The 27,215-nt window shown below is 40.8% G+C and overlaps 1 protein-coding gene across 2 annotated transcripts; it reads right to left on the bottom strand.

Moving 5' to 3' along the window:
• Window positions 1–3: 3 nt before the first annotated feature.
• LOC307015239 (uncharacterized protein) lies at window positions 4–27,215 on the bottom strand. 2 transcript variants are annotated; one of them, XM_079643740.1, is made up of 23 exons: window positions 24,433–24,625; window positions 24,189–24,260; window positions 22,510–23,906; window positions 18,635–22,013; window positions 18,184–18,363; window positions 17,138–17,176; window positions 16,319–16,437; window positions 15,164–15,320; window positions 14,788–14,927; window positions 11,931–12,057; window positions 11,118–11,153; window positions 10,382–10,542; window positions 10,083–10,206; window positions 9,091–9,236; window positions 7,767–7,893; window positions 7,103–7,132; window positions 6,876–6,988; window positions 6,243–6,375; window positions 5,471–5,610; window positions 3,167–3,290; window positions 2,227–2,385; window positions 1,015–1,177; window positions 4–488 (listed from the first exon to the last, which is right to left on the bottom strand). In XM_079643740.1, exons 2-23 carry the CDS (start codon window positions 24,234–24,236, stop codon window positions 400–402), a joined length of 7,131 nt encoding a protein of 2,376 aa, XP_079499866.1. In that variant the 5' UTR covers window positions 24,237–24,260; window positions 24,433–24,625; the 3' UTR covers window positions 4–399. The 2 variants fall into 2 exon arrangements, with proteins under 2 accessions (XP_079499866.1, XP_079499865.1); XM_079643739.1 differs by lacking the exons at window positions 24,189–24,260; window positions 24,433–24,625 and adding an exon at window positions 26,821–27,215.

Raw genomic sequence — 27,215 nt, 5'->3', positions numbered from 1 at the left:
ACATTGCAAGAGAACATTTATTTTTTTGTTTCGCATGCAGTTGGAAAATAGTGCTATATATACAGTATACATATAACATAACATTGCATACAGGTATAGAACATTTTTAACACTGTTTAAGTTAATAAAAGTCTGGCAAACAGATTTATTCAATACAAAGAAAGTTGTAGGATATAATTGTAGTAAAATACAAAGCATTTCAAGTTCAGACTCTGTTCTGAGTGGTAATACATTCTTAGGGATTTATCCAAAGCTCTCCATGTTGACCTCATGGGACACTTGTGTAGTCCTCCTGCAGAGGAGGAACATCTCTGATCGTACCTCGCCTTTGAGCATCTTGTAGCTGCATGACAGCCTCTGATGATAATAATATATAACAGTCCAGGAGATCATAGGTTTTCATATCACCTCCACATCCCACCTTTGTTGTGGTTTATTTGGATCAAGTGTTTTTAAAATCACTTGTGTTTTGTCGTAGTGTTGTCCCCCTGAAACAGAGACACATTTTATTTAGGTCAATTTTGTCATATACATATACTCTATATTAGTCAAAACCTGGCACATACAGATAACTACTCTAGGTACGACATGTGTTTTATTATTCTAAACGATGCATCTTAGTGCACTGGAATATCCTGTGGACACTAACATGAATTAGTCCACAAGGTGTCACTCATTGACAGCGTTGCAAACAAAGCCCTGCATGCATTAATACCCAGTTTCCACTTAAAGTTATTATGTAAAAAGAACAGAAAGTAAGGTTCAAGGTGAGTAAATGGAGTAGTGTACTTAGTCAAATTAATGCATCTTGCATTTATAATAACTCGGGACAAAGAATATTAGGATATCATTAAATAATGTTCCCTTAAGGTGAACATAAAGTATATGAATGTTTGACTTACAAATTGAAAGGAATACATACATACATACATACATAAAAACATACTGTCCAAGGTCAGCTATACCATTCGTACTATGTGTCTTGTAATATTAAAAAAGGTTTAGAAGACTCACCTTTGACTTCCAGCACCAGATCAGAGGTGGGGGTGTAGCGGATGAAGCCCTCGGGGGTGATGCTCCAGAGGTGGACATGGTTTTCAGGATGTGGGCTGAGACCCACTCGGCTTCCTTCCATCGTCACACTGCCAGTGGGACCCATGCAGTACTCCTCCAGCAGCTGAGACACAGGAGGGGAGTTCAGTGACATTTACTCCAGTGGTTCACCTTTTTCAACCAGTTTAATCATGACACATGGATATAGGCTTTATGCCAAATCAAGGGATCTGTGTTTGGTTTGACGGCGAGGTTCACAGTGGCACCTCAATAGAAAGTTGAACTGAGGTTATATATATATAGTCTTTAGTCTTTTGTTTGAGCTGCTTTGGACCTACCGGTAGTCTTGATGAAAATGATTCTACTTTAAGTTTGGGAATTCATTTTGACATGATTAAAACGGTCTGGACTGCAGCACCTTTTGTAGTTGTTGATCACCTCTGCTACTAAGAACCGACAATTCGTACTTTGTCTCTGCGGGGGCAAGACAATGAGCGGCTTATTCATGACACTATGTTTGAACTATTACGCAGTCTTAATGCACATTACATTACACGCTTTTATCCAAAGCGACTTACATACTGTGGACAATCCCCACAGGAGCAATTTGGGGTGAAGTGTCTTGCCCACGGACAACCCACTACGCCACACGCTCTCTTAATGCACATCCTTGGCTTTCTATTGGTGACGCACTTGGGGGCGTTAATTACAGAATGCAGTTTTTTTTAACAAAATTGCAGCAAACGTTTCATGGCAGTTAGGGAGTTACTGTAAGTGTTGGAACTTATGAACAAATCGTTTTCTCTGGTATGTTCACTTTACACCTTTCAAAATCCCATTTGAACTCATGTCTTTGGTGGGAGACAGCACAACCTGCTACTCCTTATTTTCAACCATCATACATTTGTTATTTCATATATATGCATGAACCGGTTAAAACATGCACAATACCATTATTATACATGTTTTAAAATCAAATTGAATTAAAACATTTAAATGTATGGTCATTTTGTGGAATAGATTGACCGGATGACAACAATGTACATGCTATATATAACAAACAGAGAAACTGATCTTTGTGATCCCAATGACTGTATTATGCATGGCTTGGTGATGATTCATTCAAAGCACCATCAGGTGAAACTATGTCATGTTGTCATGTTGGTACCGTACCTTGCAGTGGAGGTGTCCATCCTGGTAGAGCCAGATCTGATCGAATCCATCAGTCTCGTCTATTTCTTGGATCCTCAGCATTTTGACCTCCTCCAAATCGCCGGTCACTGACATCATGAGCCCCGAGCGTCTGTTCCTTAAACGGAAGTGCACTCGCTTCTACTCAGAAATAACACATAGCCAAAAAAAAACAATGGCATCAGGGCTTCTGCTTCGTGAAAAACGGTTCATTATTCTGAAAGAGAAGTAGGTTACCAAACAAAATGTGTCTGTGCCTTTTTCTAAACAACGTTTCAACTTTACATAAGGAAATCAAAGCTTCTAATACACAGCTCTACACAAATGAATATGATATAACCGGACTTCAATGTGAGTCATCTTTGAAAGAAAGAAAGAAAGAAAGAAAGGGTGTTCTCCACCATACAATTATATTTTGATTAGGGTTTAATAATAATAATTTCAGATGCTGCAAAGGTCTTTTATAACAAAGAAACAATAAGCTACAATACGTCAGTTGTTGAGGCTTGCCGTGTAGAGCTGTTTTGCATTAAATTATAGCTTCTGTTTTCATCAACACTTTTGAAAAAAGGAAAAAAATTGCATTCGTTTTTTTTCTGTTCTTTCTTAAAGTTAAGGTACACAGCCGTTCACTGACAGTAGATCAGAGTAGGTCTGGAGTGGACAGTACGTACAAATAAAACAATAGGTATTCAGTGTCATTTTGATCAGCTGCCTAGTGTCCAACATAAAAGTACAAGTTGAATGTAAAGTACATGAAAGAAAATGGATTAACATAAGCCAAATCTAAACCATACAAGCAGTGAAAACTTGATGAAGTGACCTAAACAGTGCAATCTTTGTAAGGTAGAAGCACATATGGTTAAAACATGTATTGCGGTGCAGAGACACTTTGTGCCTAGTGGGGAGTGAAAGGATATACCTGTGTGAGAGGGCGAAGGGATCCAATTTTCTGCCAACTGCTGAACTTTCTCAAGTCTGGCACCTCGCCAGGTTTCAGCAAGATCTGAGGACCACGATAGTTGATTCCCTCATATAAAATCCACCTGGTGATGAAGAAAAAGCAGAACCGAGTAAAGATTTATATGTTCAACATCCACAGTGAAACCAACACCACTTCCTGCTCAGCTTTCCTCAGTTCATTTGAAGATAAATACTGTTTACACTGGTGTTTCCTATTTATACTCAGAAGTTAGGCTGGCCAAATAACAAATGTTTGATTTGCTTGTGTTTCAATCTTTGAATTCTTCATCTCAACAAAGTGCATCGACGAGCAGAACAATGCATTTCATAGGTTATTTGTATGTATTTCTCTTCCTTCATTGTATGTTGCTTCTTGTACATGGTCATTAGTAGATGGCTCTGGACTCTATTTCAGCAAGGTAGTTTGGCAATGAGTTCCATTCCTTTATACCTCTACAAGTCACAGAAGATGTGTCCTGGGTTTAGGTGGCAGTACATGGCCTGATGTTGACTACTGTTGTTGAAAAAGACTAAATATTTGTACGCACTTTAAATGAATTGTTGTGGGAAAAAAGAAGAAAACATATATTTTGATGATGATGATCATTTTGAGAGTATAATTGTGTTTTTTTTTTTTAAAACAGGAAAATGTACATGCAAGTTTATCTTTGTAATTGATGTGCCTTAATAACAATCAAGCGTCTACAAATTGAAAAAATGAGAATGGCCTGATGTAGCTTGTCTATTCTTATGGTCATGCTCGTCTCTTGTGTAAACTATTTGATAGTAAAAATACAGTGGTTTTTTGATAAATTGGACATTTTTTTAGAAAAGTGATAACACGAGATTGCAGATGTTTCTCAACTGGAAGCCATGATAGCTTTCTATGCAAAACTCCAATATGAGTGCGCTTCGAGTCTGGCAGCCTTGTTTTGAGCTATTTGTCATTTCTGTAAATGTGTTTTTGCTGCTGATGACCATATGACCGGACAGTACTCAAGATGTGACAAAACCAGAGACTGAATGACTTGTTACAAAGTGGTGTTACATACTTTGTACATTTTCTTGCCACAGCTATGCTCCTTCCCATTTTAGTTACGATATTGTCAATTTGCTTTGTCCACCGTAAACTAGAATCAAGAACAATGCCAAGCAATTTAGTCTCGTTTACCTGTTCCACCGGCTGACCAGCCAGTGTCAGGCTTAATTGAGGGTTGCTGCTTAACATATGTCTGGATCCGAACACCATTGCTTTTATTTTTGCAATGTTGAGTACCAGTTTGTTATTGTTGACCCAGTCTGCTATGGCTTTAATCTCGGGTGTTATAAAACCAGGCTTTCTAACTTGTGAAGGAACACATTCTTCTTTTAGCTTTATTTGTCGAGTCTCCTCCTTTGCAGCACTGTGTCAAAGGTCATTTCTCTAAATAGGCTGAGTTTTACTGCTGTCCATTTTCTCTGTCTCGGACACTAAATGTTGCTTTGAACTGGGATCTCAATGGCCTGTTGTTGGGCTGATTGCCCGTCTCAGCTGCAGCAGGAATGTGCCACTCCACAGACAGCTCTGGCTCACTTGGAGCTCTAGTTCCTCAGCATTGGTTCACACATGCAGTCTAAATCTCTCACATCAGCAGCAGCTTTCCGTCATCACTCCATCTGACAGCACTGCTGTACATAAGATGTGCTGAAGATGCACTCAATTCATGTGAATCTATGAAACATGTCTGAGCATACAGGCTACCCTAACAGTCTTAAGAAAGAATAACAGGGAGCTCTTTTCACCACCTGGATTACAGACCGGGATTAGAGTAAATAGACTGGAATTGGTTCTTGCAGATTATCACTGCCAGTCAAGAGAACACCAGCAAGACCTTGATGTTTCTTCTTCTTCTTCTATTTCTAAATCCTTTGTCTTTTGAGATGTATCACCTTTAAAATCAAACTTCTTTTGGCACTCCACATGGTGTTTTTCACAAGCTTGATCACTTTTTGAATTTGAAAGATATTAAATATAGATTAAAAACCAACAGGGGTTTAGAAGTGGAGAAGGTGTGAGTGCAACATTAGTGATATTATTCTGTTTGATGCGTTCCTGGCAGTTTGAATGGCTTCGACAGCACAGTGGGTTCACTCCTGGTAGAAACCCACTCACAGGCTGCTATGAACGAACCCGTCGAGCTCACATGGAAAGGAGGACTAGGTGACGGGCTGCTTTACATTCTTACATGGCGTTACCAGGCAGCAGGTATAACGCGGTACTCACATGCCTCCCTCCACCAGTACAGATTGGACTCGGCTGCAGCCTCCAGCCAGCTGAAGGTTGACTGATGCCTCCGTCAGAACCACTCTCTTCCCCCACAGCCCACTCCGCTCAAACAGAGTGATTGATGGGAGGGAAAACTCCTGCCAAGCGAGAGGAAGACATACATTAAAGAATGTGGTGGGCACGCTGCGTGTCATGCAGGTAGACATTAAAGTTATTTTTAGGTTTCCATAGAAACGGAGAAGACAAACTCAAGTGCTCCCTGGCATTTTGCCCAGATGATAGCAATGCTAACGTTAGCAGCCAAGCCTATGATTTTTTTTTATTATAGGTCAAAAGGGCAGACATTTAAAATGAACTTTATTATTCTAGGTGCAACCAAGCTGCTAAGTGGATTTTAAACAGTCCTGTTTGTAATCTGTCCCTGTGAAGGCAATATTATTTTATTGTGGACTTTTGATATGCAATTACATGAAGACAAATAGTTGTGTTTACAAAAAGTTAGCTATCAGCAAAAGAGGAAATACAGAAAACCTGCATGTAGTGAAAATGACGTTGATATATTTTAATTTGTCCATAAGTCTGACATTTGTATAGGAACTGCAGAGCTATATTGGTGCAGTGCTCTTTTAATACAACAATATTGACTGTAGCAGCTTTAAATATATGGTGTTAGCCTCACTTTACGACAGTCAGTGCAACAAAGTCATAAACCCTAGAACATTTATATTTAACACATTTTAAAATAATAACAAGAGGAGAATAAACTTACAAAGCCAACAGTCTGTATTGACAGGATGGATGAGCTCGCACTGACGCAGCCCATCGCCCTCAGGTCCGGGTAGCCCCCCACCTCCAACACATACATCCTGCCAATGAAGTCCTGGCCCTCAAACGCCAGCCAGCTGGAAATCATTTGCACACAGGGATACAAACACATTAACACACACACACACGAGAAGCACTAAATCAGAGTAATGTTCTAAACACTATTTGCATAATGTACATGTCAAGGCTTCCAAATGCCAATATGCATTTGCTAGATTATTCATAGTTGAAGATGGGAACAGCTGTGTTCACACATTTAGCAATATATCAAATTGATATTGACACTGCAGCATTCAAAATGTCAGATGTGCAGTACATCCCAGGCTGCAGCCACATGAGACATCTTTTTGGAAGTGGAGCAGTGACAGCCTGTAGCAGATACTGAGCCACAGAGACATGTTGGTATCTGAGCGGTATGAAGCTACGTTGGTATGATTCACCTTTGGGAAATGCAAAAGGGTTTATTCCTAAAATCAGATTTTTTGCAGAATGGCGCAGTCATTTAAGTACCAATTTATATCATGACTCACAATAACTGCAGAGTGATATTTTATTCATAGTGCGCAGTAGTTCTCACCTTCCAGCCAGGACTTTACAAGAGGACACAGACACGCCGTCCTGCAGGGAGGCCACGCTGTCTTCCAGAGGGAGGACAGAGCCTTCAAAGCCTGGATCAGAGAAAAGCTGCACCTGAGACCCACAGAGAGACACAAGCCTGAGTCATACAGTCTGAGAGTGTCACATCAGATAAAGTGTCTATCCACCATCTCAGCATGTGTTTTATCATCCTTTGAAATCACATACCTTAAACTTGGCTGCATTATCAAAGTCATCCTGAAATGAAACAAAAGCTTTCATGACATTTACATACACAACACAACACAGTAGAAAAAAAAAATCAACCATGGGTTCATTTGCATATAAAAAGGATTGTTGTTCATTTGAAACACGGGGCGAGTAACTGACAAACTAATTAACGGTTTAAACATTGCGTGGGTGAATTATTCCACGAAAAGAAAACATTTAATGAAATCTTAATGCCTGTTGTTAATCATTCAGTTTGAAACGCCTCAAAGCCTCACGATGACTCACTTTCATACATCAAGATGTTTTCACTTTAAGTCTTATGACACATTTGTCCTTTGTGCGCAGATTAACTCATTTCGCTCCGCTTGTGACTCATGATCACAATGTGTAATTTTCTCTATTTTCAACTTTGATTTGGCCACGAGCCTGAGTGTTGTGACTGGTCACGTGCAATGATTGGATCTGGTTTGGCCAAAGTAGGAATTCCAGGGGAAGTGAGAATAAAGCACTTCTGCACAGTAATGAATCATAAATGCTGAAATTAAAATAGCTCAGATTAGAAGACACTAATTGCGCTTCTATAGCAAACACAGGCCGCTGCAGTGGTCCAACATGTGCCTAATAAAACAACAAGAACTTTGAATTGAGTCATTGCTCTTACCACCCGGACAGGCATTGCTGAGGCAAGTCTGGGTTTGAGCGCCCCCCAGTCCTCCGGGCATCCGTACAGGCCTTTCTCCACGACGAAGCTCTCCCCACAAAAGCCCAGCTCCTCAAACAGAACCCAGCTGAGAGAGGAAACAGAAGGAGGAGGAACATAAGCACCCTTTTATTTCTCACTGACATTTCAGAGTTAGTAGAGAGAACCACTGTGTGATAATTAATATCAAAGAAAACTGCAAGAATTCCCAGTGTGACACAGTCAAAAAAAGTCTTGGTCGAGGTCCAAGTTGATAAGGGCCTCCGACATGATAGCATATCAGCACTTATGTACTGTTTGCACTCCCTGAGAAACTGGTATGTCTTGGGTGGGTGAGCGGGAGTGTTATTTCTGCTTCAAGGCTTGTGTCTGCATCTCTGTGCTAAAGTACAAACAAGTCTCTCTCTGCAATGCTCAAACAACACGCTGGGCCAATCAAAGGCTCAGAAGGAAGTCAACACGGCATGGGCGAGGCCGTGCAGTCTAATAACAGGCTAGCAGCACAGCGAGAATAACCCTTCAATACGGAGGAGCCCTGCCTCCTAAAGCAGGAACTAAATGTTCCATTCTTATTATAATTATTCACCATTTTGTTAGCCTGTCCCTTGGCAAGCCGCGCTCAGCATGTTCTGCATTTCATTATTCTCATTTGAGTAATGACTCCTTCCGATTGGCTTCTGGTTTTTGTTTACTTCTGCATTTTTAAATAATCCTTCTTTCCATGTCTTCAAAGGAACTATTGATTTTAGGCCTCTAAACAACAATTTTCGCTGTTAATAGAATAAAGAAACAGAAATGGAAACAACCATGGAACACCACTTGGATCTTTGACTTTTTGGAGACAAAGTACAATCCGAATATGAATGACATTTCTTGTTAAGGCGTCTAGAAACTCCTCCTCCACACCCAGCATGAATTCCACATTTATTTCCTCTGCAAGGGTGTGAGACAGCATGCTCCAGAGCTAACTTACACTGACGGATAGTGAGGTGTGGCAGACAAACCATTATTGAACTAGGTAGGCTGTCTTGACTTGTCGTGGGTGCGGCAGCCTTAGCGCTGTGCACCTGAACTTTAGAGAACGGTAACAAACCACACAAAACCTCACTTGGACTGCAGCCTAAGTAATTATCAGTTTGAATGGAGAAATGTATCTCCTAGCATGCACTAAACTGTCATTTATCACAGACACCGATTGACTTTAACAGGGGAAACAACTATGCTGTGAATTATCCTATTATTTACCTACTGCTTACGTAGTTTAAGTATTATATTTGTCACTTACACTCCACTGATGACATCCACTGACTGCGTCTTCACACCATAGCCTGTGTCCTCCATGTTAATAACAGGCACTGAGAGGTCAATGTTGACGCCCAGATTACCGAAGTCTCTGTCGCTGAACATTTTGAGGTGTGGAGACATGAAATCCTGTCGAGAGAAGAAGAACATCACAACATAGTCCATGCAAACATGAAGATCAAAATGTCAAACATTCGCAGTAACAATGTCAAGAGTGTGAGATGTTTCCTTTCGCTAATGAAGTATCTGAACCATGGGCAAGATAAATGTATCATCATTTCTTGACTTTATTTTTGTATTTGCTTGATTATGTGTCAGAATAAGTTCATTTTTCACAGCTGTGAAATATAACAATATTAATCTGGATCATGATAACATTGCAAAGATTCCCTGTTGTCATGCTTTGCCCACATGGATCAGATTAATTTAACTCAATGAATGATTCTACCTAATTAAGCTTTTCCCCGCTTCGACATGTGTGCCATTCTCTGAGATGCCTGGAGAGAGTGCTCCACAGTTAGAGAACCACTTCTGTAAAGCTTAACAACATAATCTGTTTTCCCACAAATAATAATAATGTGGAGTTTATTCCCTTATCACAGGCTCATAAAAACAAAAGTGTGTTGCCTTTCTACATTTTATTTACTTGTGTTTACTGTTTATGTGCATCACTTCTCTAAGTTTAGTAATCCTCAGAGTTTTCCCTTAATGGTCCCCCTGCTTCCTAACCCTGTGTTTTCTGTACAGTGTCAAAAGTGTCAGTTTATATGGAAAGTTTTCGATTTTCCATTCCGACAAGAATAACCTTTCTTCAGGGGAAAAAACGTTCCTTATTTTGTATTCTGGCGTTCAAACCCAGGGTGGTCGAACCATCATGTAAACACTACACCACAGCTATTTTGTGTTGCGTACTAGTGTATAATAAGCTTTAGTCACTCAAAGATTCATAGAGAGTACGCTCAGTATGGTACTTACACCCAGTATTGGTCTCAGTGACAGGAGCTGATCTGAGCCTCCCCAGTCGCTGCAGTCCAGGTACTCCCCCTCCTCCAGGATGAACTGCTGGCCCTCAAACCCAGGCTCGCTGTAGCCCACCCAGCTGAAAGGAGAGAAGAGCAGCCATGTTTTTAGTTAGAGCTGTATTTATACATATCGTGAGTGCATTACATAACCTCAAATTCACAAGCTGGCAACAACAAAACCCGGAATAAACTAGCCTTCAAGTCAAGATTACTACTTGACTTGATCCCAGAGAGTGAAGTATGAAGACTCACAATCCTCCGATGATCTTTAGAGAACCCATAGACTTCAGTTGTGTTGATTCAACGTTTTCTCCATCTGTAGCAATGTCTTCTTGACTTTCACAAAAGCTGAAAACGTCACCGTCAATTTCCAAACAGGAGCCCTCAAGGCCAGGCTTCTCAAACACCACAGCCTGCGAAAGAGAAAAAGCCAAACTCATTATTTGTGTAAGTTGATAAATTGCACTAGCAAAAAGTGCAAAAGTGTGTCCTTGTGTATTTTACACATGCATTCATTTTGTAGACTTGTTCCAAGATGATTGTTGCATGGATACAAAACCCACAAAGATCAAAAAGATAACGCTTTTTGCTGAATGTAGATTTGAAGCTTCAGTTTGATTTTTTTATGAATATCTGGCTTTGGTTCCGACTGACGTTAAATAAAGCCTCATTTGGCTTCTTAACATTGTGAGTACAACTTTAGCAATGCATGCACTTACTGTAAGTGATTTTCTGCTATGATTGTTGAATCCCTGTAAAGAGTGATGAGTCTAAGAAAAGGCTGTTTTCCTTTAATTATGAGGTTTAAAAATGTCTGCTTCAATAAAAAGCATGAAAGAAAAACTCAACAGAAAAATTGGCTTTTTAAATAAACATGTTTGAGCTTAAAACATCATTTGCTTTGTTGATAATTCAAAGATCTTAAATCACATTTTATTTACACGAAGCACACAACACTCAATAGACGTAATATGTAAAATGATCCTACCTTGACTTCATTTGGATTCTCTACTTTGAAACCACCCTGAAACAGAGACATCAACATCAGCACCAATGTTCTTCTCTCATTAAATACACATTGTACAGTATGCAAATGGCTCTGTTATGTCAATTATTCTAGTCCTGAACAGGGAGCAAAGAAGAATAATTAACGTATATTGACCTTTACGCCTGTCACTGTGGGAAGGTAATTAGTGCTAATTCTAACATTGACACTTTTGTTCAATGCCGGAGTAACGCAATACACAAACATCACTAGGGGGTCGTAATGGTTACTGAACTAAGAACAGTGTGTTCATGAAAGCTAATTGTAGCATATTCATTGTGTTAGCAAGCACCAATGTTCTGATGGAAACCTTTCACAGCTAACTTTAGCATGCTAACATGCTCACAATAAATGCTAAACATCACTGATGATCAAAGTGTTCACCATCTTAGTTTTGTGCCTACTCGAAGCCAAACTGTGTTAAAGAGCACTAAACACAAGTTACAACTGAGAAATGTCACAAGGTACTCGCTCCTAAACCAAAGTATTGGACACATTTTATTTGATGATTGGTACTAGATAAAATGCTGTGAGACATTCATGGTCACATTCCATACAGAGGGGAACATGAATTAATTGAAAATGAAACAAAATCAAATAATATTCTCTGGTTGAAATAATAGCTGTAGGCATAAGACAGGGCTTATAAAGCTTACCCTGATTGCTTGAAAAAACAGTACTTGAGCTCTACCTAATACAGCAGTGAAAAAAAACAAAGAAAATATGACATAAGATATTAGATAAATAAAAACAAACCATTTTAAGTGGCCTAAGAGATCCAACAAAGGGTGATTGGAAGCCCCAGGTCTCAGGGACCGGGTACGCTCCCGGCTCCAGCACAGCAATCATTCCCTGAAAGCCTGGGTCACTGAACAGCAGCCACCTGAAGAACACAGCGACACCCACATGTGAATTAAGCATTAAGTGAAAAGGTCTCTCCACAGAGTGCACAATTTGCTTCGAGGGGGTTTTAAAAGCAAAGTGATTCATGACCTTGCTTGTCTTGTTGCTTTTCTAAAAGCCATAAATGTTATAAACTGTTTTCCCTCATGGAATTCAGCAGTTACAGGAAGTGTTGGCTACTTTTCTCAGTACATTTAGTGTTATTAACTCAGGGCAGTGTTTCAATTAGGTATTTCACATTTACGTCAGAGATGAATAAAAAAAAACCCCGCAGAGAACAAAAGCTATTTGTTATGGAATAAAATAAATATCTCGGTAATGGCCTACTTCAGTTCAAAGAATCTTCTTTCCCTTTTTATCATCGGCAGCCTTTGTTGGATTGATGCCCCCACCTCTGGCTTTTTGATCCATTATGTTGAGCAACACAATGCCTCCTACCAACCCCCACATATGAGCCTTTGGTAGCAAAAAAAGAAAACCCAGCTTATTCAGTGCTAAGGAAGTGATACCAAGAAATGATGCCAACCTCATAGCACTGAAAGGAGACAATGAGTCAGTTTGAACTCAACTGAACTTGGTGCACTACATCTGTTGAACATTTGATCCATTTGGAAACACTTTAGGGGGGTTCTGCTGAAGCATTACTATTCGTTGCTGAGCCTGGCATTTGACAGCAATTAGTTTTGTCAACAATCTCAAAACTGAGACAAAGGTGCCAAGGTAAAACCACAAAAATAGCTATGTGAGAAACATATGCAGTCCTACAATTCCTCATAAGTAGGGCACACAATTTCCAGAATGCAGACACCTCTGATGTGGAAACACATTCCTCTCTTAACCAAATTCTCTCCACACCTCTCCATTCTGCTTTCCAACTACCCCCACACCCACTTTCCCTATTTTCTGACATGCATAAACAAGACAGACATTCCAGTGGAGGCAAACTTGTGAGAGTCAAACTAAAGACAATGCTAACGACTGAAGAAGCTAGTAATGATTATTAACTCTCAGCTATAATTCAAAGCCACAATGAAAGTGGTGAATGACACTACGAGTATCTTAGACAATAAGCAGAGTTGTGCAGCTCTATTTATTGACCTTTCCAAAGCGTTTGACACCGTTGATCATCGCATTTTGAAGCAGAGGCTACTCAGTGTTGGCATATCCAGCCATGCAGAGGGTTGGTTTGTGAACTACCTCTCTGAAAGGTCCCAATGTGTTCACTTTGATGGGCTGTCTTCTGAGTGGTTAAACATTGCTATTGGTGTTCCTCAAGGTTCTGTTTTAGGTCCACTTTTATTCTCTATATATATCAACAGTTTAGGTGAAAATGTGGATGAAGCTACTTTATATTTTTATGCGGATGATACCGTGATGTACTGTGCAGGTCCCTCCATTCAGGAGGCTGGTGTTAAATTACAGGCTGTTTTTAACATTATTCAGACTGAGCTCTCTGAACTAAAGCTTCTTTTAAATGTTGATAAAACCAAGGTAATGCTCTTTTCTAAAGCTAAAAAGACTACAGACACTGCTTTGGATATTGTTACTATGCAAGTACTCAAAGTGGTTGCCTTTTATAAATATCTGGGTATCTGGCTTGATGATCGTCTTACTTTTAAACTTCAGGTCATTAATCTGCTTAAAAAGCTGAGGGTTAGACTAGGTTTCTTTTTCAGAAACAAGTCCTGTTTCTCTTTTGAAGCCAGGAAAAGGCTAGTCACTGTGACCTTTATACCTGTGCTGGACTATGGTGATTTGATCTATATGAATGCACCTGCCCATTGCCTGGAAAAGTTATATGCCGCCTATCACAGTGCCCTGAGATTTGTTACAAACTGTAAAGCACTTACTCATCACTGTACCCTGTATGCCAAGGCAGGTCTGCCTTCACTAACTGTACGGAGGCTCAGTCATTGGTACATGTTCATCTATAAAGCCATGTTGGGTAAACTACCTTTTTATATCTGCTCTCTGATCTCTCAACAAATTGAAAGTACGTATTGCCTGAGATCTCATGATGTTGTTTTATTAAATGTGCCAAGTGCTAGGACTGTCTTAGGGAAGAAAGCTTTTAGTTGTGCAGCTCCACTAACTTGGAACAGTCTGCAAACATGTTTAAAACTGAGCACTTTGGTTCCCCTGCATCATTTTAAAACTCGGCTGGGTGACATGCTGTTTGATACTCATGGTACCTGTCACTGTAAATAGAGTTTGTAAACTGCACCCTGTACATTATGTTGTCTGTCATCCTTATTGTTGTTCTGTTGTTTTTATGTTACATGTGTAACTAATGTCCTGCAGGTCACCCTTGAAAAAGAGATCAATGGATCTCAAGGGGCTTTCACCTGGTTAAATAAAGGCTACAAACAAACAAACAAACAAACAAACAAACAAAGCAACCTCAAACTTTACAACCTTACACTGAGCACAGATGAGGCTGTGGTGGTGATTAGCAATAAACAGTAACTATCATTGCAGAGCGCTGGGGTTTTCTCATTAGCTTCACTTGCATGCTCTACAAGGCAATGAAGTGTTGTGCTTAAGCGGCTTAATGTACTACATTGCCTATCCAATGGTCAACTATAATTAGAAGACTATGTGTCTTACTGAGGATTTGATTTTGTTGGCCCGTCCTTAAAGTCACATACACTTTAATACCACTAAATGGCAAAGGTTTGAATGATTGTTTTGCAACAACAGTCACACTTACACTCCAGAGTGCACTTGGATGGAAGCGGTGCTCAGTGGGACGCCAAAAGCCCCCGTTTCTATTGTGTCATCATGGTAAGGTGTTACTCTGCCATGGCCCTCTGGTTCAGTAAACAGATCAATATGTGGCAGGCTGTAATCCTACAGAGAGAGGGGAAACAAGCACAGTGATTGTCAGCAGTGGCCAATTCTGGTCCTTAAATCATTCCTATGTGAGCAAATAAAACCTTAACTAGGGCCGCTTGTTCTAGCAGAGGTATCGACTGAATATCCATAAAGCAATATCACATACTAGATGTGTTTTAAAGAGGACCATTGGAGGGGATTATAATGTAACACTGAAGGACAAATGAAGCAGACGTATTCAGATCGCTCACCCGGACAGCCAGTCGAATGGAGCCCATTTGCATTGGAGGAAGGTTCTCTGGCCCTGTCTCCGGACCCGGCTCTGCCCACATGTTTGTCAATTCAATGCCTCCCTCTTCCAAGGCAATGCAGCGTCCCTGGAAGCCAGGCTTCTCATAGAGAACCCAGCTGTCATGAAAACAAGAATGTGTTCTCAAATAGCCAGAAACAGAGAATTGTTGGGGAAAAATAGCAAGGACAAGGAAACATGTGCATGGCATATAAAGCAATACATACTTTCACATGTTGGGGAATATACATGTGGGATCATCTCTTATATTTTCATCTTATTTGTTTATACATGTGGTAATTTCCTTTACTAAATGTCACCTGCTTTACCCATATCTTACTAAATTATATGATTGTATACATGCATTTTGCACTTGATCCTCTATCAGTGGACTGCCGTGTTCCTAATGTTTGCATGTCATACAGACACAGGGTTCTGTTTTGTTTGAATAATTGTATTAAATATGTTGAGATTAAGCTAGAAATGTGATCTATTAATACACATATTATCACTGTGTCAGTTTTCTTTCCAAACGTTAGATAAGATAATATCAACACTACTCTCATATCTGTCTAATAAATCATGAGCCCAGCTTATCATAAAGACTAGAAGCAGAGGGAAACCGCCTAGTTCTGTTCAAAGGTGAAAATAAATAAGAAACCTTCCTACAAGCACCTCTTAAGCTCAATAATTAACATTTTGTAGCTTGTTATTTTGATGTGTGCAAAAATGTCAATTTTTTGCAGGCACAACAACTTCCTGAGGTCTCCACTCGTTGCCTGGCAACCAACCCTTGCACATAATCCTTCTAAACCACAACATGTCGATTTTACACTCTGGGATTTGTATTGGCTGAACAAGATAATTAATGAATTGGTGGTCTTTAGAGGTGCTAGATGGAGGATTGTGTTTCCTTTGGACAGAGCCCATGAGGTCATCAACTAATGAACACATATGCACTTCTTAGCTGCAGAGGCTATTCAAATATATAAATATGCAAGAAATTATGTAACGGGCTACTCTGGTTCCCAATTCCGCTTGACACTAATTAGAATTAGACTTCAGTGCTCATTTATTTTTCATCGTCTGAAGGTTCCAGTTGAATGAAAATACTCACCATCCTCTAACAACCATCACAGAGACGAGAGGTGAGAGCCGCAGAGACGTGGCATCTGCTACATCCCCGAAGATCTCATGGGCCTGGCCACTGAACTGAGCTTTCTCAAACAACACCATCTGTGTGGACACATGAAGGGTAGTGTCAAAAAACACATGCAATGCCATCACATCAAATGATGACTCACAAGAGTGCTGAGAAATACCTGAGAGCAGTTGCTTTGCTTCTCTTTTAAGCTGCAGTAAAAGCATCTTAATGTTTCTATCTACACCAAACAGGCACACGTCTACTTAAAGCAACAGGGTGTATTGGAAATGTAATACATCGCTTTACTATTAAAGTCATCGATATTTCATTAAGCAACAGACTAATGAAGTTGGTGAGTAATGTAGTACAGAAACTGGTTTCTCTCGAGACTCAATGTTGTCTTTTTTTCTAGAAGCTTTCAAATCTAAAATGTTATCATGCAGTGTTTTACCAGGCATTACAGAGAATCCCCGGCACAGCTAAAGCTGGAGGTAGACTGAATTAAAGCAATGTGTGGCCATTAAACTGAAATTGTTGAGTGCCAATTTATATATGAAGTTCTACAATAATACAGAACCACAATGTTGCAGCACTTTGGCAGCACTGAATTCCATGATTGTAATCACATCCAGCTGAGCGTTTGCATTTGACTGTTTTTTTTTTAATACTTTGTTTACCCCCCAAGAACACCATATGAAAAGCAGATGTTTTCACAGAACAAAGAGTTGTCTGTGCAGATTCCTCTCTCCATCTTGTTTCTATTGTATGTGGGCAAAGCTGGGAATACAGTACCTTTCCAGGGCGCTTGTGAAATCCTTTGACGATTCGTATCTGGAACGCAAAAGCACAGGATTTTCATTGCAAGACTGCAGACCATGGAAAACACCTACAAAGTGCTAGAAAAAGCTATTTTGCATTTGTTTGTGCAGCAAGTTCTGTGCCTGTTGAATGTCTTGACCTTTTAGTTTACTTCCAGGGACACAGTGGGTCCATGGAGACTGCTCAAATTTGCATTCAAGCACAACACTGTGGAGCAAAGCCAGCAGGAATTAAAGTGTTGCTCAAAGCAGTACGCTCACAAAAAGGCCAAGTTGAGAGTTTAGAAGCTAAAAAATGGCGTTAACTCTTTACAAAAGTGATCATTTGATTGTTTTCTTTATCTTGTTTGATATTGAACTGAATAACTTTGGGTTTTGGAATGCTGGGTAGTACATTTAGAATTTTTGAAAACCATGATTATCACTTTTTTGAAATTTAATTGGCTAAACATATAAATGATTGATTTGGTAGATTCATCAAAAATATAAAATATATGGAAGCACTTTATTTTATAGCTATTTAATATCATCGTTTTTGAAAAGGTTTGGAAAGGTTTAGGTTAGGTTATTTGGTCATTAAGATTTGAAATCAAACATGTTCAATTGTGAAACTTCCAATTATTTTTACTAATAGTTTAAATTCCCTATAATTAGAATGTATTGACATTACCTTTCCAGCCATTTAGAAATAGTTAAGAAAAGCATGAACAAAATGATCACAAGTTGCATCCCACATCATTTTCATGGACTAAAAAGACAAAAGAAGTAGAGGCTTCCTACTAATGAGAATAAAAGAATGCAAATAGGGTTTAAAATAAAACTGCTGGATTTTTCCATAAAATGCAAATGCAGCTCTAAAGAGAAAAAGGATTATGAATAATTTCTAGCTCACATCCCACTGCACCAAGAAGATTAAAATCATATGCATAAACTTCTAAGAAATGTTCAGCTTTAATAAACCTTAAAAAAGCAAAACTATCATACATTGTTTAACAGTTTGTATGTCGCATATGCACTTACATTTCTACTAAGAGTTGCCCGGGGCTGAGCTGGAGGCTTTTTCAGCTCAGAGGGGATTGTCGGCAGTGTAGGAGGTGTGATTGGAGGAATCCCCTGAGAAAATGGAGGCACAGCATGGGGAAGTTTCACTGCCCGGTCTGCTTCATCTCCAGGGGCTGGGGTTGGCATGTTCCCAATAACCTGATGATAGACCAAGAATTATTGGAGAAAAATGTTTTGTTACTGTGCTTCCTTGCAAATAAGAAAAAAGGTGTTTTTCTTTTTTCCAGACATGTGAAAACAGAACAATTGGTATTACGAGTAGTTCCTTTTATTAGACAATAAACACTCTGATTGTTAAAGTAATTATAACAACTTGTGAGATGCATGTTGTCTCTGAAATCAGTCTGTAATGATCAGTCTTTAACGTTCCAAATAATTAGTAGTTGGTCAAAATAACTGAAATACTAACCTCGGGTTTGACTTGCTCCATTCCTTGTTTTGCTGGTTCTTGGGGGAGGTACTTCTCTAAATAATCCGGCAGCTTGATTTCGTTAAAGGACGGAAATGGAGGGCCTGAGTCACCGACCACAGCCTCCACAGCCTGGGCTTCCTCTCTGCTGCTCAGGGCCAGTGTATCTCTGAGTGGAGCTGTTGAACATGGCTGGGATAAAGGTGGAGGGCTTAGCTGGGGGGCTTCGCTCGGTGACACATCCCCAGAGCTGGTGCCATCCACCTGCGTTTGACCACCATTCCTCTTCCCTCTGAAAATGGAGGAGGAAAGGCTGCTGAGAACACAGCTGCCCTCCAAGCGAGACTTCACCTTGACCTGCTCCTCCTTCTCTTCCTTGTCATCCTCCTCATCGTTGTCCTCTTTGTCCCTGAGGCGAGAGCGAGTGTCCAGGCTACTCAGCAGCATGCTCCTGTCTGACAAACTTGCCCTGGCTGGCTTCATGCCAGATTTGGTGTCCTTGTTCTGCAGCCTTGATAAGAAGCTTGGGGTTGTGTCTACACTAAACTGATTCTTCTTCCTCAAACCAAACTTAAACTCATCGGGGTCAAACGTCTTCTCATGGCGGTCCTCCCTGATGGCGGGCATGGCGAATGGCGGCTGAGGGGTCCGTAGTACGTTGTGTTTACGTGGCGGGAGAGAGAACGGCGAGCAAAGATTCTTGATTTTCTCAATGAAATCATCATCATCTAGCTCACCAGAGGTGTCCAGCAGATTGCTCTCGCTACCAGAGTAGCTCAGTTTGGGCACTGGGACTTTGAGCTTCCATTTGGGCAAGTCCACATCCAGCCAGCTAGAGGGGGCGTCTTGCGGGGCTGAAACATCGTCTCTGTTTAGTCCCCGTGGCAAATGGAGCTTCTTCATGGGAGAACGCTGGGTTGTATCTGGGGTCGGCTTATTAGCCTGTGGACTCGGTTTGTTATTGACCAGTTCCTTTCCGACAGCGTTGAGTTGCTGGGACGAATCTCCATTAGCAACAAGCGAAACTTCATTGCTTTGTGAGTGCAGTGTTTTCTCAGCTGTGTTCCCTGCCACATTAACTATGGAGCTGGAAGCCTCTCTATCCGAGGGGCCGCGTGTTATTTTCTTCGCGCCCTTGACTGAAGTAATAACACTTGTGCTCTCCGTGGATTTTGAATCCTCACGCTGGCGGCGAGCTGGTTTTATCACATCTCCTGAGACTTTGACTACTGCAGGCACTGGGATGGCATTTGAATTGCTTTCCCCATCAGCCCGCCCTGCTCCCTTGCTCCTCTCAGATTTAGATGGAGAAATTGGAGTGTGCTCTTTAACAGATGCTTCTTTCTCTGACAGTGTCTGTGCAGCTATCAGCGCTGGAGTGCCATCCCCGGCTTTTACAGTCCATTTCTCAGCTGCTGTTGTTGCTTTGGTAATAGACTCTGAGCTGGGGAACTCAGAGTCATTAGCTCCATGGGCACATGAGTCATCCGGTAGATTTTCAGTTTTTTCCACAGAGACAGAATGAGGCTGTGTCTCTGTCTCTGGACCTTTTGGAGACTCTTTTTGTAACTCAGAGGAAACACATGTAGCCTGACTCCCCTTTGACGACCCTTTCTCACTCTTTGTCCCACTCACAGCCTCATTAGTCTGGGTGACAGTTTCTTCTGTATGTGTACTCTTTGTGTGTATGACATGTTGTTTTGGAGCAGGGAGGTCTAATAATGTACCGGTCTTCTCTGAGGACTGAGAGACTTTTCTCTCATCGTTTATCTCAGCATTTATGCTTTCATCATCCCTTGCAGCACTCTCCTTTGTGCCAGAGATACATTGTCTGCTGTCTGAAATCTTGCCCTTTGTGGTATTTTTATCTGGACGCGGTAGCTGCTGGGGCTTATCTTTGTTTTTCTTCTCAGTCTGATTTCTTTTTTCGCCCTCCACCTTTTCTAAATTCCTCACGTCTTCACTCACAGTCTGATGTATTAGCTCTGTGTCCTTGTTTAAGGGTTGTGGTTTTGGTCCTGTGTCTTTCTTATTCGGAAGTTTTACTTTTCCTTCACTTTTAGATGCAGATTGTGTTGGCAATTCTTTTTCTAATTTGGGATGTTCGACAGGAGGCCCTTGCTTCATTGAACGAGTCTTCTCAGTAGGTTGCTCAACCGCAGGTGAGGGGGAGGAGGCTGAAGTTTCTTTGCACTCCTTGGAGGCATTTTCTTTCCTCTGTGTGAATGAGAGCTTGTTTCCCCCTGCCTGTTCCTGCTTTCGGGGTAAAATAACGGGACTCTCGTCAATAGGTGTCTTTGTTCCACTGCGACCAGCAGCAGTACCAGGTTGATCTTTGTTGACAGATGGTTCAGGCAATCCCTCCTGTCTGTTGTCTAGTTTATTAATTTTCTCATTTGTTACTGAGACAGCTAACCTTTCCTTTTGTTCGTCTACCACCAGTATCTCCTTCTTAATAGCTTTTCCTTTGGTATCAGGCAGAGACTGTTTGTTTGATGTATTTCCTTGGGCTTTTTCAGATGCTAATGAGACTTCCTGTGTCTTAGAGGCAGAAGCGGCCTTCTCAGTATCATCCACCTGATGTTGTTTATTACCGGTGAGCTCTGCCTTACTGGTTGAGCCATCTGATTTGTTTTCACCATGTGGGCTGATGGGACTGTCTGGTTCCCTACCTTTTTTTCTTTTAGGTCTGGAGCCCATTCTGGTAGGGCTTTTGGACTGTGGGCTGATGCTATTGGTCAGTTCTGCAGAATCACTAGTCTCCTTAGTTGGATCTGTTTCCAGACTGTTGGATTTCATCCCCTTTTCTGCTGTTTTCGAGTCTACTGTGTTGCTTATTCGAGAGTCTGTTGGTTGCTCTTTAGGAATGGAAATCTTTATCCCTACAGCAATGGTATCCTGTCCATCTGGTTTTAATGTTATCTCTGACTTTTGTTTCTGTATTTGCTCCTTAGTATCCAGTTTACCCTGATTGTCCAGTTTTATTGATACAGCAGCTGCAACAGACGACGAGGATCTTTGAGACATTCCAGTCATTGTTGGCTTTTGAGACACTGCGGGCCTGTCATCGGATTTAGACGCCTCTGTGAAGTTCCTCGCTCGCTCCTTGATCGTCATTGGCTTCTCCCTGACGGCCGGTGCAGTGCCGGACACGGCCATCGCGTAACGTTCACCAGATTTTGACCTCTTCTCTAACGAGACAAATTCCTCTTTCATCTTCTCTGTGGGTTTTCTAACTGGAGAGACATCAGCACTCCTCTGGCTCTGGAAGGTCTGTTTGTTGACCCTCGCTGCCGGGTGCTCAAAGAGGTTGATTTTACCCGCAATGCGGCCAGCGGCTGGCTTAGGCTCCTCATCAGTTTTCTTCAGCTGGTGTTGTCTGTGTAGGATAAGAGATGAAGGTTTGAATTCAGACATATGTTTTATTTTTGCAAAATGTTAAACTTAAATCATTTATATAAACACGCCCTGTCTTCTGACATGGACAAATGTTATACTAATGACTGGGTGATTTCTTGAGTTAAAGCTGAGCTATTTTTCCACATTTTCTTTGCTTTACAGTTAAACTCTTAAACAACAGATCTGAACTTTGTTTCATGACGCACACCTTTGTTTCGCTGTGGAGAGGCCTGTAATATTCCACCCATAGCGCACATTCTTTTGAAAGCAATGTCATGTAAGGCAATCACCTTACAGGTTAGCTGCTAAGGTTGGAGGTACAATACTAATGCACTAACAATTATTCTTAACAAATACATATATATATACAATTTTTAAGTTAGTATATAATTTGAAGACCATTCAATATACCCTGCACTGTGTTGAGTCCTTGTTTCACATACTATACACAGATCACATTCAGGGTAAAGACTTACCTGCCGTCAGTCTCTGTGTTGGGCTTATCTTTCCCTCCATCTTTGGTTTTCATTACCGCTGTCTTAAATTCCTCGGTGCCTCCTGCTGGACTCTTCTCCAAAGGCACATTTTTTGTAAAAAGCTTCACCTCACTTCGAGAGACCTTTAAGCTCATACGTTTGGACTCTGGTGTCTCTGTCTTCCTTTCAACTCTGTAAAGAATGTCGTCGTCCTCCATGTCTGAGCCCCTATCTGCCACACATGCCACACTGGCGGCAATGACTGAGTTTGAGTCCTGGAAGTTGTCCAACTGCTTGACGGCGTCAGGGCAGGAAGTCTCGATCTCCGTGCCTTCAGGTGAAGCCTGAGAGGTGGGGTTGGGCTGGGAGGAGGAGGAGGAGTTTACAGATGATTCTCCCATGTGAGTCTCTGCACCTTTGCCCTGAGGAGTGGTCAATGAGTTATCTGATGTAAGGATTCCCTCTGGGACAGGGAGGGCAGTGGGAGGCATGTTTTCCTGGGGGGTGTTCCCTTCATCTCCCTGAGCGTTCTGTCTTAATTTCTTTCTAGCTGCGTTTTTACGCCCCATGCTGTTGGCCTCTGTTTGTTCTTCAGATTCAGCTTCTGACTGTGAGTCTTGAGGTGATTTCAGTGACACTCCCACTAAGGCACTGCAATAACGATCTGCACCTTTAGCAGGACTCACATTTGTCCTTTTGATCTCTTCACTTTTTGAACTCGAGTTCAAATCAAAACTTGATGATGACGGCCCCTTTCGGAGGATTGTTATGTCCTTTTTTGTAACTTCGGTGCGGACAATTTCCTGTCCAGCACAGGTCTCTTTGCCGCTGTGAGTCACCTCGGTATCCTCCAGGTAAACATGGAGCTTCCTGCCTACATGGACCTGTGGCTGGGTGTGGACTCGATCAGAGTCCCGGACCACTCCCTGCTTAGAAGAGGAGGAGAGATGTGTCAGATGACTGGCATTCTTCTTAGGATTCCCGCTCTCTGAAGAACGGTTGCTTCTCTCCTCCCTCTGCCCTTTTCTCTCCTGCCTGTACTCCACAAACTCCTCCTTTTTTGAACCTCCTTCTGCTGTCTCAGTGCTGCTTACAATAAAGCCTTCTCTGTGGGCAGACTGTGCGGCGTGCCGTTCTTCATAGGGGGAAATGTCTCTGGAGAGAAAGAGTGGATTGGGATTGGAGCTCTGTTCCTTCTCCTCCTCCCACTGTTGATTCTTTGCCCGGAGTCTCACAGGCCGCTCACTCTCCTCTTCTCCCTCTGACTTAGGAGCCTGGTCGCTTGTTGGGGAGGCATTTCCAGTGGGACTCGTCTGACTATTTCCTTTCCATGGAGAGAGCCAGCTCCCGATACGGCCCAAGACCCCGGTGCTCTGCTGCTCTTCAGGGCTCTCAGACTAAATAAAAGGCAGAGAATAACTCACATAAATGTCTGAATACACATGCAGTGAAAGTTAATAAACATGCATATTTTCAATACATATGCGCAAACTTTAGTGGAGCTGACAGTATTAACACGTGGTAGTGCAAATATGTTAAACTTGCCTACAAAGGAAGGGAAGGCAGGCTTGGGATCTAAAGTAAATATAAGTAGAAGTTTTCCCACAGACATTTTTTAGTAGGGCCATGCATCTCTCAGCATAGCAAATACATGCAGTGCTTATAACCTGTAAGCTTACCGTAGAAAATACCATATCATTCAGATTCTTTATGTAGGATGTGAACATGATTATGGTTTAGAACAAAAACTCCTAAAGAGCATAAAACAAAAACAAAATCATTCCACCAGGAAAAATAACTACAGTGTTAAAAAGCAGAACATGACCACAACAAAGATATCCTCCGTAAGCAAAGTTATAGATCCATCGTTAACTCTTTTACTTTTAGCAATTCTTTTTGGCAGTAGTTTCAAGTTAAACTCACCCTTAATAAGACACAGAAGAAAACTTTTGGCCCCCTTTCAAAATATAAAGCGCTGTAAGTTTGTAGAGGAACAGAGCTGCGCTAAGCTGCATGTCTAACTGATGAGCATGTTGTGATAAGTCCTCCTTGCATCCAGTGAAGCATCCACAACAGGGCAAACTGTGGCATCGTAGATATTGGTGCTGTAAAAGTTCTGCCCCTGCAGCGGAGCGCACGCAGACTAGTGGTAAAACGACGCATTCAAGTGCCCGTCGTAAAATGTTGTGTCAATATATGAAGCTGGTTACTCAACAGGTGGTCTGAGTTTTTATTATCCTAATGACTTAATCTGGATACACATATGTATTTTAATAACATTTTACCCTCCGAGTTAAAAACTAATCTTAAAACGTTTAACTACGTCTACAGTAGGGCTGCTTCAATAGACTGTGCTTACATCTAGCTTGAAAACACAGGAAGGGGGAAATATACTGAAATTGTTTATCAAAGTACAAGAGACTCACTCTACTCAATCATTTTCATTGTATGCACCTTATAACCAACTACACTACATAAGACAGGCACATGTTGTACTTTTTACTCTATTCCAGGCTTTAATGAGCAGTTCCTTTCAGATTAGAATAGCTAATATCACTCATATGTCATATCCAGTGAAAACTATTGATTGAATTTAAATTAGATTTTTTGTGACAAACTACTAGAATGGAATTTATTTTTTTAGCAGTAGTTTAAATAAGCACAGCCATAAAACACCATATTAGTAACATGCAACATAGGCCTATACATTAAGTTTAAAGTGATAGATCTTGAAACTCGACTAATTTAAGAATCTATAGTTTGTATGACATATATTGTTATTTTACTTTCAATATTTCTGAAGGTGTTTTTTTTTTCTTATTAAATGTTTTTTCCTAAATGTTTTTTTTTTTTTTATCTTTAGAGGGGTCACAAGGCCAAGAGTAATTATGATGAATTCTTTTTTCTCCCGTGTTATGTATTTAAAATTGGATGTGGCGTAGTTTTGTTTTGTTTGACTCCTATAATTTTGGTCATTCTTGGCCAACTCCCAACTTTTAAAATATATGTTTTGTTTCAAAGACAAATTATATATGTTGTTTGTTTGTATGTGACATTCATAGTGTTACTCTCATTACATAACTACTGTTGTGTGTCTCAATGTCTCTGTACACATATTACAGTAGTGGCACAGCCTCACAAAACATTAAAAACATAACAAGTGGCTGTACCTTTTCCAATTAATACACATTCATCAATACTTAATTAATCTAATACAGTAAAGTCATATAAATTGGATTAGTAATTCTGATTATTTACATAGAAATCAAACATTTGTGTACAGGTTAACTCTAATGTTAACACATCAGCTACGCTCCTCAAGTATCAACGTATCATGTGGCTGTCAAATATGTGAGACACTTGCTAAACCTCAGTGAGTCCAAATTTGACCTTGTAGCAAAAAAATCTGTAGGCCATAAATACAGATTGTTGGAAACCATTTCATTGTAACCAGCTTGTGACTTCTCCAAAGTGGTCGAAAAATGCCTAATTTTTTCGGATATTTATCCAATGGCATAAATAAACAGGTTTGAACACTGCCGTTTAAAAGTGAGATGCATAGTAGTGTCACTGCTGACTTTATTTTCTGAAGCACCTCTTTCAGTTTGAATGTGTGTTGTCAAAATTCCTACATTTTTGTCAGCAATTGAAGGCAGCAAGAGGCCGTGTCCAAACACATTTTCCAGGGGAAATGACGCAGTCAGTGTGTGGGTTTCAAAGCCTGTTGAATATAGTTTGTACGGTTTTTCCAAACCTGTGAGCCCTTGTTTCACTTGGCGGGCAGCTATATTCAGTCTTTCCTTGCAACTTAGTCTAGGAATTTAACCCATTAAAAGATTGTTGTCCATGTAAATAGAGATTATTCCAACGTTTCATTTTAATGAAATAAATTAAACTTTTTTCGGTCTTACTTTTTTCACTATCTATATGGCACATTACCAAGTGCCTTTAGGTGTGGGAGTGGCACTGGTAATTATGGGGTTTTAAAAATAAAATAAAGTCATACTTGCTTATTATGTTTGACATTTAACGGTCTTAGCCTACATTGTTATGGTAGATGTATGTTTTCTTAACACCTATAACTGTCCAAAACAGAAATACACTTGAAATCAAATTGTAGGGATATTATTACCCCCCTCGCTAATCTTATATGTAAAGCTTTTTGACAGCCCATCCCGATGGAGGTCTAGGTTTCTACACACACTGCTCTCCATTACACCAACACAAACAGAGGCCCTATCGACCGAAAAGCCCACGAGTCGCAGTTCACATATTTACAGGCACGTCACCAGACACAGAGTGAGATCTTACCATGATAACAGTGTTTCTCCTGCCTTCTGGGTTGTCTCGGGAATACATCGGTCAAATGCAGCCTTCTGCAAAAACCCTCATTCAAAATAAAGCCTTTCAATGCCGCCGCCTGCAGGTAACCTGTCCCTCCTTGCAGGACAGGGGAGTCTGCACCGCACGACACTATTAATATTTAGTGCGGTTCAAAATGAGAAAATAACAGGGCTTACTCTTGGAGTTCGCCACATAGATGCCATAGTGACTTCAGCTTTGGAAGTATTATTTGTCTTCCCATGGCATTGACGGCTGAGGTTGTGGTGGAATCTGCCCGGGCAAGGTAACACACCCCGAGGCACCGTGACACAGCGAGCAGCGATGGCGGTTTATTGAGCAACTTTCAATAACAAACAAAGGGA

This window comes from Notothenia rossii, assembly GCF_949606895.1.
Source record: "Notothenia rossii genome assembly, chromosome: 8".
Classification (NCBI taxonomy): domain Eukaryota; kingdom Metazoa; phylum Chordata; class Actinopteri; order Perciformes; family Nototheniidae; genus Notothenia; species Notothenia rossii.
The sequence above is the reverse complement of the archived record's forward strand: the minus strand, read 5'-3'. Positions and strand labels throughout refer to the sequence as shown.